The sequence below is a fragment of the Lepidochelys kempii genome, chromosome 25 (assembly GCF_965140285.1).
Source record: "Lepidochelys kempii isolate rLepKem1 chromosome 25, rLepKem1.hap1, whole genome shotgun sequence".
Taxonomy (NCBI): Eukaryota; Metazoa; Chordata; order Testudines; family Cheloniidae; genus Lepidochelys; species Lepidochelys kempii.
The window spans coordinates 6,877,915-6,893,952 of record NC_136404.1 but is presented as its reverse complement, the minus strand read 5'-3'; the positions used below and the strand labels follow the sequence as shown (position 1 = coordinate 6,893,952).

The window sequence follows — 16,038 nt, the reverse complement described above, 5'->3', positions numbered from 1 at the left end:
AGCATCGGCTAATGTAAACTGCAGCTCGGGTTGCTCTGCCAAGGGGCCAGGGCACTTCCAGAGAACACCGAGCAGCTGCTGACCCAGCAAAGCGGGGGCTAAACTAGGGCTGTCAATTAATCACCGTGAACTCAAATGATTAACTCGATTAAAAAAATTAATCGCAATGAATCGCACTGTTAAACAATAATAGAATACCAATTGAAACTGATTATAAATATTTGTGGGTGTTTTTCTACATTTTCAATATGCTGATTTCAATTACAGCCCAGAATACAAAGTGTACAGTGCTCACTTTATATTATTATTTTTGATGACAGATATTTGCATTGTGATAAAGATAAAGAAAAGAAATAGAATTTTTCAATTCATCCCATACAGGTTACTGGAGTGCAATCTCTTTATCCTGAAAGTGGAACTTACAAATGTAGATTTGTTTTTGTTGCATAACTCAAAAAAAACCCCATGTAAAACTTCAGAGCCTACAAGTCCACTCAGTCCTACATCTTGTTCAGCCAATCGCTCAGACGAACATATTTGTTTACATTTACAGGGTCCTACCTCTAATTCCCCACCCTGTAATGCACTTTCACAACAAAGAGATTGCACTACAGTACTTGTGTGAGGTGAATTGAAAAATACCATTTTTAAAATCTTTTTTACAGGGCAAATATTTGCAAACAAAAATCATAATAGAAAGTGAGCGCTGGGCACTTGGTATTCTGTGTAGTAAGTGAAATCGATATATTTGAAAATGTAGAAAACATCCAACAATATTTAAATAAATTGGTATCTATTCGTGTTTAACAGTGCGATTAAACCTGCGATGAATCGTGATTAATTTTTTTAATTGTTTGACAGCTGCGGGCTAAACCCAAAGCCCCGAATACCACGTGGTTTTTAGCAAAAGTCGCACCCCATCCCCATGGTCGCTCTCCGCTGATCACGCTGTTACTGCAATGTGTGCGAGTGCGACCTCTGCTGGCTGGCTTCGGAAGTGCTCCACTGTGTGTCATAGCCTCTGTAGGGCTAGTGGGGGAGTTGGCTCAAGGGGCAGGGCCTGTGCTCTCAGCGCCGGCAGAGCCGAGTTCTGTTTCCCGCGTCGCCGTGCCGTGTAGCAGAGGGACAGCTGGGAGACACCAGTACCTACAAGCGCGGTTGCAGGACATGATGCCTGGGATCCGCTGCCCGGCTGGCTCCACAGTGTTGCGCTGGGCTCGCGAGTGGTGGGAGGCCAGGAACAATCCAGGGTGCCGCAGGCAGCAGGGTCGCCATTCACGGGGCAGGGAGGTGGGATTCTTCCGGCTGAACCACCCCTTCAGCAATGGTGGGGTGCTGTGCTCTTCCCTCAGGGTCATGCCCGATGCCTCGGGGTGACACTAGGGGGTTCTGTGCTGAGGGCAGCCGGGTGGGCGACTTTTCCCTCTGTGTTTAGTGCTGCGACACTAGGGGTGCAGAGAGCAGGTGGGTGACTGGGTAGGAGGTGCTGTCCCCTCAGAGACCCAGTGCAGTGCCAGGGGGGTACTGTGGGGCACTCTGCCTTCCAAGTCAGTGCTGCCCTCGTGCCCAGCTGTGGAGCTGCAGGATGCTGTGCTGGGGGGAGCTGTGCTCGTGATCCTTGGGGTGTCTCTCTCCCCACTGAGCCCCGCCTGCCCCACCACTCCAGAGCGCAGCAGTGATGGATGATTGACGTTCCCAGCGTCACCCAAACACCTGCATTGTCCTTGGCTCCAGCCACAGCTCCCCGGCTTTCCCCTTCGTCCCGCCCGCTCCCCACCTGGGCCCAGCCAGATGCAGTTAAACCTCAGAGGGAAAGCAGATCTACAGAGCAGGCGCATATCCGGAGCGCCAGCCACCAGCAGCAGCCTCTCTCTGCCCTGGCCACTGTCTCCGCTCCGTCTCGGGGAATGCCTTGTCTCCTTCCTTTTCATGCCCACTCCCCCAGCCCCTCTCTCTGCCTCAGTTTCTCAGACATTTCCCCGAGGTTGGGGGCGGCTGCAGAAACCCAGTGAGTCAGTTCAGTTCCCAGCGATCAGGTGTCACCGGACGGCCCCCAATGGCAGTGACAGGGGGTCCAGGCCTGGACTGGCCATTGGGATTGCACTCAGCACCGGGGCCCCCTGCCCTGCAAAGACACAGTGCAGGGGGGCCTTGTGCTGCCACCTGCTGGGGAAATGCAGAACTGCGGTCAGATCTCAGTGCCTACACGCTCCCACCAAGACAGCACATGAGTGACCTCGGGGACGTGGCCTCCTGGCTGCTGCATGCAGGTTGTGCCCTGGTTTTCCTAATTCTAGCCTGGACATTGTCTGTTTGTGAAGCCTGGCGTAGCCTGTTTATTCCCCCCCAGGGATTCCTGGGGCACCCCAGGACACTGAAACCCCAGCGCCGGGGGAAGAAGGGAATTTTAGATCCTGTCTATACAAGGAAAGTTACACTGATGTAAATGGATCCCGTTACACCGGCACAAACCCTTAATCTAGACACATTAGGTGAACTAGATAAGTTCATGGAAGACAGGTCCATCAATGGCTATTAGCCAGGATGGGCAGGAATGGTGTCCCTAGCCTCTGTTTGTCAGGAACTGGGAACGGGCGACAGGGGATGGATCACTTGATGATTCCCTGTTCTGTTCATTCCCTCTGGGGTGCCTGGCATTGGCCATTGTTGGAAGACAGGATACTGGGCTAGATGGACCTTTGGTCTGACCCATTTTGGCCGTTCTTATGTTATTATTTTAAACAGTTTAACACTGGCCTAACTCAGTTCAGTTTGTGCTGGCAAATTACAGGCTTAAGCTAAACCAGTGTAAGTAAGAGTTAAACCAGTATGAGTGTGTCTACACATAGGGCTTCATACTGCTTCCCACTCCACAGGAAAACCAGGGACAATAAGATCGCCCAGCTCCCCTGCTCTTGTCCCATCTCCCACCTCCCCACCCCAAAGCCTGGCTCCTCACCCCACTGCATTCCCACCAAGCTGTGTCTACGCTGCCAGGGGGGCACTGAGAGCACGGGACAGACAGGCCCTTGGCTCCAGGACCCAGAAGGAGCAATTGCAGGGCAAGTCCCATTTGTCCCTTGCAGCCCCAGGGTGGAGCATGCTCAGTGGCTCTGTGGGGATAGCACCTGCAGCCCCCTCAGCACAGAGGAGCTGCGAGGGGCTGGAATATGCTCAGTGCGGGTGGAATCTTCGGTGCATTTAGCTGCCAAACTATGACAACTTTGATAAGTCCCTGGAAAATCATGGAGCAAGTCCTCAAGGAATCAATTCTGAAGCACTTAGAGGAGAGGAAAGTGATCAGGAACAGTCAGCATGGATTCACCAAGGGCAAGTCATGCCTGACTAATCTAATTGCCTTCTATGATGAGATAACTGGCTCTGTGGATGAGGGGAAAGCAGTGGGCATGTTACTCCTTGTCTTTAGCAAAGCTTTTCACACGGTCTCCCACAGTATTCTTGCCAGCAAGTTAAAGAAAAATGGGCGGGATGAATGGACTATAAGGTGAATAGAAAGCTGGCTAGTTTGTTGGGCTCAACGGGTAGTGATCAATGGCTCCATGTCTAGTTGTCAGCCGATATCAAGCAGAGTGCCCCAAGGGTCGGTCCTGGGGCCGGTTTTGTTCAATATCTTCATTAATGATCTGGAGGAAGGTGTGGATTGCACCATCAGCAAGTCCGCGGATGACACTAAACTGGGAGGAGAGCTAGATATGCTGGAGGGTAGGGATAGAGTCCAGAGTGACCTAGACAAATTGGAGGATTCGGCCAAAAGAAATTTGATGAGGTCCAACAAGGACAAGTGCAGAGTCCTGCACTTAGGACGGAAGAATCCCATGCACTGCTACAGACTAGGAACCGAGTGGCTAGGCAGCAGTTCTGCAGAAAAGGACCTAGGGGTGACAGTGGACGAGAAGCTGGATATGAGTCAGCAGTGTGCCCTTGTTGCCAAGAAGGCCAATGGCATTTTGGGATGTATAAGTAGGGGCATTGCCAGCAGATTGAGGGACGTGATTGTTCCCCTATATTCGACATTGGTGAGGCCTCATCTGGAATACTGTGTCCAGTTTTGGGCCCCACACTACAAGAAAGATGTGGAAAAATTGGAGCGAGTCCAGCGGAGGACAACAAAAATGATTAGGGGCTGGATCACATGACTTATGAGGAGAGGCTGAGGGAACTGGGATTGTTTAGTCTACCGAAGAGAAGAATGAGGGGGGATTTGATAGCTGCTTTCAACTACCTGAAAGGGGGTTCCAAAGAGGATGGATCTAGACTATTCTCAGTGGTAGCAGATGACAGAACGAGGAGTAATGGTCTCAAGTTGCAGTGGGGGAGGTTTAGGTTGGATATTAGGAAAAACTTTTCACTAGGAGGGTGGTGAAGCACTGAAATGGGTTACCTAGGGAGGTGGTGGAATCTCCTTCCTTAGAAGTTTTTAAGGTAAGGCTTGACAAAGCCCTGGCTGGGATGATTTAGTCGGGGATCGGTCCTGCTTTGAGCAGGAGGTGGGACTAGATACCTCCTGAGGTCCCTACCAACCCTGATGTTCTATGATTCTATGTTTCTCTACTGAGCATGTGCAAGCTGAGATTTCTGAATTTGGGCAGATTTTCATGGGGATGGAAGAAGGCAGCTCCCTGCAGGCAGACACACACACACCGCCAAATTTCTAGTCCCTGCTACACAGCACCGGGGCACCAGAGCTGCTCAGCTAAACAGCTGGAAGAATCGTTTACACGGGCACAACAATGGGTTTTCCCCAGCCTCACTCAGAGGAACGGGTGGACCGTTTTGGTTGGAATTTTGCTAAAAAATCCAGCCCTGAGCAGAGACCTGATGTGGGCAATTTCATACCGGATGTTTAAAGTTTGTCAGAAAACAGAGTCTGATAATGGGAAGCATCGGGCAATCAGTGGCGCTGCCTGGCTGCCCTGCCAGGAGTGGATTCTTTGCAAATCCTTCTTCACCCCAGAGACATCACCCCACTTTCTGAACAAGGCCCTTTGCAGTATTCCAGGAGGCTGATCTCCTGCCCACAGATCCCTGCGCTCAGCTGGGCCTGTCCTCCCCGGCCCAGCAGCAGGCCCTGTCTGCTGGGGTCCGTCCCCCTGCGGAGGCGCTCACTGCATGTTCTAGCAAGGCTGCCAGGATCCCCCACCCCATCCAACAGGACGTGGTTTCCTCGGTAATTTTCCATTCCCTGGCCCTGTGCAGCCAGCAGACAAGGTGCTGGCACAACATGGAGCATTCATAGAAATGAGTCAGACCAGGCTCGGAGCTGGGCTGCTAGAGCCCCAGGGAGCCAGCTGCAAATAATTCATGGCGCTCTCCAGCAGGATGGAGGCTCGGAGAGGTCCCTCTTCCCCAGCAGGCAGCCAGGACTTCAAAGAGGGGCTCGGCCCAGCCTCCTCTGGCCCCTGAAGCAGCAGGGATGGTGCAGCAGGACCCCAGGAGTGGTGAGACGGTGCCGCAGGCTGAACAAAGGGCGCTGTGCGTGGCCCGACTTGTCTGGTGCGCTGGTACCCCCGGCAAGAGGCTGGGGCCATTTTCCTGGGGTCACCTGGAAGGAGAGAAACTAGGAACGAGAGAGCAGTTTGGTTCCCAGGTCTGATCCGAGGGACTCTGCTGGGTTCTCATCCAGGCTTGCCCTGCCCTCTGGCAAATGGTTTCCCATCTTGGCTGCTCGGTTTCTCCAAACGACTCAAGCGAGAGGGCTTCCCTCGGGCTGCCCCAGGGAAACATCTGGGACTGGGGCCAGGGCCTCAGACCACATCCCAGCCAGCCTGGGCAGCATAGTTAGGGGTGCACCCCCAAGCCACCACGCCTGTGTGCTAGGCACTGTTCACATGGGGCGAGACCCCCGCCCCCTTCAGTCTAACGGGACAAGGCGAAGGGACTTGCCTGAGCAGTGGCAGTCAGGAATTGCACCCAGGTTCCCTGAGTCCCAGGCCAGCGCTCTACCCACTAGACCGCACTGCCTAGCTCGGCCTGTGGGGCCTGCCTCTTGCTCGTGCTGCCTGTCTCCGACTGGAAGGGGCAAAGCTAGGGACCTTCTGTAACGTCTGAGCAGAGCACGGGGGAGCCAGGGCCCCTGTGACACTGTTGGGCCGAGCTGAGCCAGGCACAGGGGGCAATGAGGAAACTGAGCCCTGTCGCCACGGGCAGCACAAAGGGGCACAGCAGGGGCAGCCCCAACCTCCTGCATCAGGGGGCTCCTCCCGCCATGTGCCCCGTTTGGTCTCCTGGCAGTGAGGAGACCGCATCCCAGCTCCCTTCCCCCCGACTAGGCCCAGCGATAGGGCCGAGACCCGCAAAGCAGGGGCCGGGGAGCAGGGAGCGCTGGACCTGGCTCATCCCCTGAGCACAGACAGCGCCTGCAGCTCCAGCCCCCAGCTCTGCTCTGCAGTGAGAGGCTGGGAATCTGCCAGCTGCCCCACCCACCCAAGCCAACTGGCCAGGTTTCCGTGCCAGACTGTTACCGCACCTGGGCTGGCCACATGCAGCAGTGGGACAGCAGGAGCTGGGATTGCACCCTGCCACACTCCAAAGGAAGAGAACCCTCCGGCCATCTGCCTGTGCGGGGCTACATATCACATCACCCACTGTTACAGGGCAGCCACCTCTGGGGTGAAGCACAGCAGCTGGGAAATCTTGCCCGGCAATACTGCCCCAAGGTGGAGGGCAGATGGCGAAGAAGAGTCTAGAGTCCATGTGCGGTTGCCCAGGGCCATCCGGGGGAGGCTGTAATTGCCCCACAAGAGCATTTGGCCCAGCGCTTGCAAACAAAATCCAGACCGGCATGGGATCGCTGATGAGCTCAAAGAATCAGGATCTGGGTTTACACCTCACCTCACCCAGAGGGATGTGCCTTCTATTGACCCCTCCACCTGCCCAGCGCCATACTGGGGTCAGCACTGGCCAGGAGGGGGAGCGCCCCCTACTGAGCCCCCCACTCCCTGCAGCACTTTGGATTTGCTGTAAAGGTCTCTCATCCAGGCACTGCCTAGGCTGTCCTCACGAGCGATCCACGCTGGATCCACGCCCCAGCACTGCCCCACCCCGCTCTGGGTACGCTCAGATTCGGAGCCTAGTCCAGATCCTTGCTCGGCCACAGGGGTCTGAGAGCCGGTGGGATGGCCCAGCCCAGCTGCGGGCCCTGGGAAACGGCACATGCTCATCCATGGAGATTCCAGAGGAGCCTGGGGAGCCATACGCTGCTGCCCCATCCTGGGGGTCTGAGGCCCTTGCAGAGGAGATGGGATCATGATTCAAAGCCTCTGTGGAAGTTGAAATGCTGGGGACGCAACCAAGCCGAAGCGAATATAGGCCAAGGCTCAGACAGCTGCAGGTCAGGCATCCTGGAGCTTGGGGGCAGGAGCTCCGACCGCACAGGATACACCGTCTGGTTCCTGTTTCCGCTGCCTGGAGCAAGCTGACGGGTTTTCCATGGACCATATGGCGAACTGGCCTGTCCTGGCCGTGCCCTTCCAAAGCCCAGCGGGGGAAGAAGTAGAACTCGAGAGGGCTCCCACTGGGCCTGCTCAGAGCAGAAACCCAAACCTCAGGCAGCCAGAGCCCCGGCTTACTGGGGGGCAAGGGACAAACGTGGGCAAATCACGTGAGGAGCAATCAGTGCCAGTTCTGCACTGCCTGGGCACATGCCACACTGGGTGCTGCCCCCGGCAAGCATCACTTGTGTCATCCACAGCGCAGGTACCACAGCAGGGCAAGCTGCCCCCCCTACCCTGGGGCTGCTCTAACAAACTCAGGGCCAGGCCGGACCCAGACAGCTGCACAGCCACGGCTCTTCCTGAGCCCTTTCTGCTGTAGCATCTGAGCACTTCCCACCCCTTGATGAATTAACCCACCAACCATCTGGGTGGCAGGGCAAGGCTGTTATCCCCGCTGTACAGAAGGGGAAACTGAGGCACAGAGAGGCCAGGCGACATGCCCACGGTCACACAGGAAGTTTGTTGCAGAGCAGGGAATTTAACCCAGGTTCCCAAGTCCTAGACCATCACTCTAACCACTGGTGCATCCATCTTCTCTCCCCCACAGCATTGGGCTGGGGGGGATCTGGTTCTCCAGTGCCCTGGACCTTGTGTCTTCATTTGCACCAGTGCCAAGTGGGCATAAGATGCCCCCAAGTGGAGATGGCAACACTTGGCACTGGCTTTGCCCAGGTGACCCAAGGCGCAGGGCACTGGAGAACCAGGCTGGGGTGGCCCAAAGGGCCTTCAAGCCGCCTTCACCCCATTGCCCTCACCTCTCTCCAGTCCTGCCCCACTTCAGGCACAGCAGTGTTGACCCAGCTCTTCTCAGTGTCTGGGAGCCTCGATCTGTGTGGGTGCAGGTCGAGGCAGTCCTGCATTGGAGGGTTGCAATCCAGGTCGTGGGAACCATCATCCCCAAAACTAATAACGCACCGGATTATCAGACCAGCCTGACGCTAATCCACCATCCTCGGGTCACCCGCTGATGGTGCTTCTCCCTGCGTGACCAGCACGATCAGCCTGCTGTTGTTACACGTGCACACCCGGGCAGGGGGGCTTGCAGGGGAAGCTGCCTGGTCCAGACCAGCTCAGCTCTTTCCTTGGGGTTCCCTCACTGGCTCCTCCTTCATAAAGACAAAATACCCTCCCCCACCAGGGAGCTGCTAGGAACTTTTATCCATCCCCAGGGGGCACATCCTGCACTCGGCTGGATCCTCTGACGTATTCATTGCATATCAGTCTGCTGCTGAGCTTGTTAGCTCTTGATGCATCACTTTTGTATCACACTCTAGCCCATGGCTAGGATTTCCAGCCGTTATCTGAGTGCAAGGGGTCTGCAGGGAGGAATCATATGGTGCATTTGACTGAACCCAATGTTAAATATGGGAAGCCTTGACCAAATGGAGCTGAACTGATCGGTGGCAGGGGGTGGGACCCTGCTGTGATATTAAATACACAAAATTGCTTCTGTGAATAAAAGTCTCCTAGTTTTAGGGATTTCCATAAACCTGACAACTGTGGCAGCAGCCAGAACTGATCCCTTTCTAATGGGCCTTTCTATTTCCCTCAGTAGGACTGGATTTCCAGTTTTTAAAAGATGTCTTTTTGTCTCTAACCACCTCTTTTACTCTGTTGTTCAGCCATGGTGGCATTTTTGAGGGCCCTCTTATTGTTTTTTTTTATCTGGGGGCCTACATTTAGTTTGAGCCTCTATTATGGTGTTTTTAAATACTTTCCATGCAGCTTGCAGGCATTTCACTCTTGTGACTGTTCCTTTTCATTTCTGTTTAACTAGCTTCCTCATTTTTGTGTAGCTCCCCTTTCTGCAGTTAAATGCTCCTGGGTATTTGGTATTTCTTTCCCCCACCCCAAGGATGTTACCTTATGGTCGTTATCACTGAGCAGTTCAGTTCTGTTCACCTCTTGGAGCAGATCCTATGTGCCCCCCGGGACTAAATCAAGAACTGCCTCTCCCCAGGTGGGTTCTGGGACTAGCTGCTCCAAGAAGCGGTCATTAACGGTGTCTACAAATTTATCTCTGCACCCTGTCCTGTGGTGACATGTACCCAGTCAGTTTGGGGATTGATGAAATCCCCCATTATTACTGGGCTTTCTGTTTCTGTAGCCTCTCTAATCTCCCTGAGCCTGTCCCAGTCACGCTCACCCTCCTCGTCAGGGGGTCGGTAATACATTCCTACTGCTCTACTTTTATTATTCGCACATGGAATTTCTATCCACAGAGATTCTCTGGTACCACCTGATTCCGTTACGATTTTCACTATCTTTGACTCTGTGCTTTCTTTCACATGCAGTGCCGCTCGCCCGCCAACACCGCGACTCGGTCATTCCTGTATATTTCGTCCCCAGGTATTACCGTGTCCCGATTATCATCCTTCCACCAATTTTCTGTGATGCCTCCTAAATCAGTAGCCTCATTTAATACCAGGTGCTCAACTTCAGCCATTTTAATGTTTAGACTTCTAGCGTTTGTGTATAAGCACTTATAACATTTGTCGCTATTTAGTTGGCTTCCTTCATGTGATGTAATCGAATGGGACTCTTTTTCATTTGACTGTTTCTCTGCGGTTCCTACATGCACTTTACCAACCTCTATCCCCTCCTCTCTGCTAGGATATAGAGAATCCCCTTTAATAAATCCTCCCCTAAGGGATGTCTCTGAACCGTTGCTCCTCTGCACCTCTCAGCTTTCTCCCTCCTCAATGAACTTTTGAATTTTCCATGCCAGCAATCTGGTTCTGTTTTGGCTTCGGTGGAGCCCATCCTTCCTGTACAGGCTCCTCTTTCCCCACATGGTTCCCCAGGTCCTAACAAACCTAAACCCTCCTCCCAGCACCATCGTCTCATCCCCGCGTTGGAGCCCTGGAGTTCTGTCTGTCTTACTGGCCCTGTGCTATTTCAGAGAATGCTCCCAGGGAGGCTCTTGACTCGAATCTCTGACCTAGCAGCCTAAATTTGGCCTCCAGGACCTCCCTCCTGCCTTTCCCTATGTCACTGGTACCTACATGTACCACGACTGCTGGCTCCTCCCCAGCACTGCCCAGACATCTGTCTAGATGGCTCGAAAGATCCACAACATTCGCACCCAGCCGGCAATTCACCGTGTGGTTCTCCCGGTCACCACAACCCAACTCTTTATACTTCTAATAACCAACCCCCCATTACTGTCTCCTGTCTCTTCCTAACAACAGGGTCCCCTCCCCTGGAGGGGTGTCCTCTGTGCGAGAAGATACCACGACGTCTTCTGGAAAGAGGGTCCCAACTACAGGACTCAGTTTCCATCTGTTCTCCTTCCCCGAGACTTTCACCCTTCCCAGTAGCACAGAAGCTGCCAGACTGGGGCTGGGCCTGCTCTGCTGTGTCCCGGAAAGCCTGGTCTGTGTCCCTGGCTGTCTCCCTTAGCTCCTCCAGTTCAGTCACTCTGGTCTCCAGAGCCCACACTCAGTCTCCGAGGGCCAGGAGCTGCTTGCACCAAATGTTCATGTATACCACCTGCTCGTATGTGCTGCATTCAGGGCAATAAACTGGATCCCACCCCCCCAGCTGCTGGCCGTCTGCCTGCGTTATTTTGACTCTTCCCCGGGGGGCGGGAGGGTGTTTCTTTGTTCTTTGTGTGTGTGAGTTTGGTCTGGATTTTGTTAGGTGGGGGGCATTATTGGCCTAAGTTAGGAGAATGTTTATTAGGGTGTGTTTGCTTCTCATGCTCCCTCACTAGATAGACAGACAGATCCTTCACCCAAGGATTTCTGTGTACTATTATAACATGAAGGAATTCAACTCCCCGAGAGGCACCTGAGTTTTATTATTATTCCTGGTTTAGGGATGGAGGAGCTGAGGCATGGGGGGGCAGTGACACTCACTGCTCGTGTTTGCACTGTTTTCTATCATAGCAGCACCAGGGCAGCTCAGGACCCTGTTGCACCAGGCGCTGTAGTGAGAGGCTGTCCCTGACCTGAAGAGCTGGCAAGGCTAAAAGACATGGGTTGGGAAGGGAAATGGAGGCACAGAGCAGGGAAGTGATGTGCTGAAGGTCACATGGGGGCTCAGTGAGGAACAGAACCCGGGGCCTGGTTCTGCAGGAGTCAGCAGCACAGACTGGTATGGAAAAGCCGCAGTTTTGGGACCTAGGAATGCTGGTCCCCCTACTCTAACCACTAGGCGTTGTACAGCTGAAGGGTTAAAGAGAACAAGCTACTGGCCAGGGAGAGGTGGAAGGAAGAGGCCAGGCATTCCAGGCAGGGAGAGCCAGAGCCCACTGCCTGCAGCAGGAGGGTCACGCCCGGAGCCGTCTGGTTGCCAACAGAAACCAGACATGAGGTAATCGCGGGATGAACTTGAATTTGGGGGACTTAGGGAGCAACACAGAGGAGGCCAGTCGAGGGCAGCAGCAGTTCTCTCAGTGCCGGAGGCCTCTCGGCTGGCCTGCTCCAGCCCCTCCAGCCTGGCCGCGGAGCCAGGGCTGAGCAGTCCCCGACCCGAGGCCTCGGCCCCGGCCAGCCCCCCCCCCCCCCCCGACGCCCTGGCTGCACTGTGTCGGCGGGACGTCCGGCACCGGGAAGGAGCCGGTGACTGGTGTGATTAAAGAGGGCTCAGGGAGTCCCGGCTCCAGGGGCCCTGTACGGGGGTAGGAGCTCGAGGACTTTGTGGCAATACCTAGCCGGTGCTGAGGTGTGGCTCTAGATTATGGAGCCAGTTCTGCCCAACAATGCACAACCTTGGCAGCGTCTTGGGGCCATACATGTGGGGCCAGATAGAGAATGCCAGGGTGGCATGAGGGAGGCACCAGCAGCCCACGCTGCCCCCTCCCAGCCCCTTGGGAAAAGTCACCCCTGTACAATAGCAGCCGAGCGCACAGAAATTGCTCTGGAAAGCAGCAACCCCAAAGGAGTTTGGGGTCGGAGTGGACCAGCACCCCAGCGTGAGGCGGTGGCAAACAGGGCTAGTGTGATTTTACCTCTGCGTCTGGCGTTGGTGAGTCGATCCTGGACACCGCATCCAGTTCTGGGTCTGCAGTTTAAAGAGGGTGGGGTGGGTGCAAAAAAGAGCCAAAGAACTGATCCGAGGCCTGGTCACTCAATCCAAGACCTGCTGGTGTCACTTATCTCAGCCAGCTCCTCAGCGTCAAGCAGGGGACGCGCCTTTGTCCAGCCTCGCCACAGTCACATCTGGGTCCCCTCATTCATCCCATGGCCCCGGCAATCTCCCATTGCAACAGACCGTGAGAGAAACAACTCTGATGTCACACACCCCGATGGGGACGGGACTCTCGGCAGAGGGGGAGCAAGGCACGGCAGGCAGCCCGGGAAGCCCCTGTAAGCCAAAGCAGTCCCTGCAAGGGAACAGACTGCACGTGGGGCTGCCCCTTTCCTGGACCCAGGATTGCTGCCCCCTACTGGAGGTGGTGGTGGGGCCTCCCCACACTGGCGTCCCTGTCTCGCCCCGTCAGAGGGGGTCTGGCACCCAGGAGGGGTTTGGCCCACTCCCCTGCACCCTGACACACAGCGAGGGGGAAGCACACTGCAGTCGCCGGCAACCTGAGCCCCAACACTGAGGTCGTCAGTCCGCTTCGGGCCAGATCCTCAGCTGGTGTAAATCTACAGAACCTCTGCTGAAATTCCCTTTACACCAGCTGACCACATGCTGCGTACCCAGCTCGCAGGACACAACAGACAGGCAGGCGAGCGGGGCAGGGGCTCTCGGCAGGGAGAAAGTCTTGTCTAGTGGGCAAAGCACGGCATGGGCACTCAGGCAACCGAGTGTCTGGTCCCGGCTTTGCCACGGGCTCTGCTGGGTGACGCTGGGCCAGGCACTTCCATGCTCTCGTTCCCCACCTGTTTGTTATCTGTGTGTCCAGCCCCTAGCGCACGGGGCCCTGCCTGGGGCCTCTAACTAACAGCCGTGGAGAGTGAAAGAAAGCCCATCCTAGGAGCCAGCTGGCGCCCGGGGGCTGCAGGCTAGCTGGGGACACTGAGGCAAAGGCAGGTCACTGTGCATAACCACCCACCAGAACATGGCCACGCGGCGGCTGGGGCAGGCGATGCCAGGGGCTGTCCATTGCTTTGCATTTGGGGTGCGGCTCCTCTCTCCCCCTCCCTCGCTGTATTTAGACCTGTGGGGGGGGGGGATTGAAGAACTGAACGTTTCAGGGGAAAGGCAGCAAGGAGCGTAAATAGCGACAGAGAAGAGCTGTTGGGAAGGGAGGAGGGACCCCGGCTGTGCATGCAGGCCTGGTGAGAGGGGCTTGGCTCCGCTGCCCTGCAGCGCCCCGGCTGGGGCTGGCAGGAGGGGGTCAGCCCTGACCTGTAAACCACCCTCCACTTGGCTAATTAGGATGGGACTCAAACCATACCTGAGCCCTGGCGTCTCTGCAGCAGGCGGACGCTTCTGGGGTTGGGTTTTGGAGGGCAGCTCACACCACGGGCCTCCACCCAGTGCCAGCTAGCGAAGAGGGAAGCTCTGCGATTGTAGAGGAAGCTGGCAAATTACAGGCCCCTGCTCTGAGGATCAGAGGCAGCCATGGTACTAATGGAGACTTTTACATCCCTTCAGTCCCTCTCCTCCCCCACTGGCATGCCCCACAGCTGCCACGGGGGTGGGAGCTGCAGACAGAACAGTGGCAGGGGGCTGTTGGCTTCCCAGCCAGAGGCCGCACAGAGCACATAGCCCGTAGCAGGGACCCTGCCTTGAGATCTCACGGGTGGGCCTTGGGCCCGGGGCTGCCCCTTTATGGTGTGGAAAGCGGGCCTCACTGATGAGCTCCCCTCCACCCCAGCACCTCCTGCCCCCCGCTCATCCGCTGTTCAGCAGCAGGCAGGAGGTGCTGGGGGGGATGGGGAGGAGTGGGGGCAGGAAGAGGCAGGGCAGGGGTGGGGCCTTGGGGGAAGGGGTGGAGTGGGGATGGGGCCTGGGGCAGAGCGGGGGTCAAGCACCCCCGGGGAAATCAGATAGTCAGCACCTCTGCACCCAGGGATGCTCTCTGGAGAGTGGGGGGCTAGCAGGAGGGAGGAGGGCGTGACTCCAGATCAGCTGCGAGAGGAGAGCTTGCACGGAGAGCGCTGAACTGTGCTAGGTTTGCTCAATGCCCGTTTGACTCAAACACTCGAAAAACCCCTGGAAGAAAAACTCTCTGTGTTAAAAACTTAAACCCCTGTCGGCTGAGAAAGCTCCATCCCCCTCCTCTCCGAGCCAGCCCCATCCTCCTGCTCCTCCCCAGGGAGTCTGTCTTAGGTACTTATCTGGCTCCCAACACCGTAGCCTCTGGGCATCTCACAGTCTTTAGCCTCATGCGCCCCATGAGGCAGGGCAGCGCTCTTATCCCGACTGCACAGAGCAGACACTGAAGTCAAGGGCAAAATTCCCATTCAGCTCAAAGGAGCCAGCTGCCGCCACCCACAGCTCAAGTCTGTGGTACAGGAGGGACCTAAACTCAGGTCTCCGGAGTCTGAGGCACATGCTCTAACCCCTGGGCCAGGCTTCCTAAGCCTCCCGCAGCAGAAAACAGCCTGTTAAAAAAAAAATATCAGCCCTTTCCCCTCCATGAGAACCCCCATCCCAAGAGGCCCCCAGTCCTGAGCGGCTGCCCTGTGATTGCTGCAAAAGAAAGAGGCCTAAAGGTCACTTTTCCACCTGCTCTTCTTGGGTTGGAACAGGCTGGGCCTGTAGGGTGACCAGACAGCAAGGGTGAGAAATCGGGATGGGGGTGGGGGTAATAGGCGCCTACATAAGGAAAAGCCCCAAATATCAGGACTGTCCCTATAAAATTGGACTTGTGGCACCTTAGAGACTAACACATTTATTTGAGCATAAGCTTTTGTGAACTACAGGGAGGGATAGCTCAGGGGTTAGAGCATTGGCCTACTAACCCCAGGTTGTGAGTTCAATCCCATTTAGGGATTTAGGGTAAAACTTGGGGATGGGTCCTGCTTTGAGCAGGGGGTTAGACTAGATGACCTCCTGAGCTCCCTTCCAGCCCTGTGATTCTATGAAATAACTTTGTTAGTCTGTAAGGTGCCACAAGTCCTCCTGTTCTTTTTGCAGATACAGACTAACACGGCTGCTACTCTGAAACCTATAAAATTGGGACATCTGGTCACCCTAGGCTGGGGGGAGGGGGGTAAACCCAGGGAGGCAGATGAGCTGCTGGAGCCTAGCTGGGTTGAGGACGGAGCGTGATGTGTGTCGGAGCAGGATTATCAGCCGGAGCTGCCTTCGCTAGGAGGGACTGGACTCGGGGGCCCAGGGGGTCCCTGCCAGCCCTGGGGCCTGTTCCTCCCTGTTTTCAGAATTGCCCCAAATGTCTCCCAGGTGGGTTGAGACCTGTTTCTCGAGCTGAAACACACTTTCCCTCGATAAAAGCAGGTGCTGATTGGTGGATGGGTTGGGGTGGGGGGCGTCTCCCATTCTGTGGCTTTCTGGTGGGTGGGATCAGGGTCGGTGTGATCGGCCAGGGGTCAGGAACCCTGCCCCCGAGTCCCCATTCTGCCAGCAGCTCACTTGGTGTCAGTTAGGCCCTTTTCTTCAGAGA

General features: G+C 55.6%; 1 protein-coding gene across 7 annotated transcripts in view; it reads left to right on the top strand.

The window, feature by feature from the left end:
• NFIC (nuclear factor I C) overlaps positions 1–16,038 on the top strand; it is a 158,276-nt gene that overhangs the window by 127,988 nt on the left and 14,250 nt on the right. Inside the window, exon 11 of one of the 7 annotated variants that reach the window (XM_073324332.2) lies at positions 10,706–11,056. The exons of the other annotated variants lie outside the window; for them this stretch is intronic. Within the exon in view, the coding sequence (XP_073180433.1) occupies positions 10,706–10,834 (129 nt within the window). The 3' untranslated portion in view covers positions 10,835–11,056. Of the gene's footprint in view, positions 1–10,705; positions 11,057–16,038 lie in introns of those variants that run through there. 7 annotated transcript variants of the gene reach the window in all.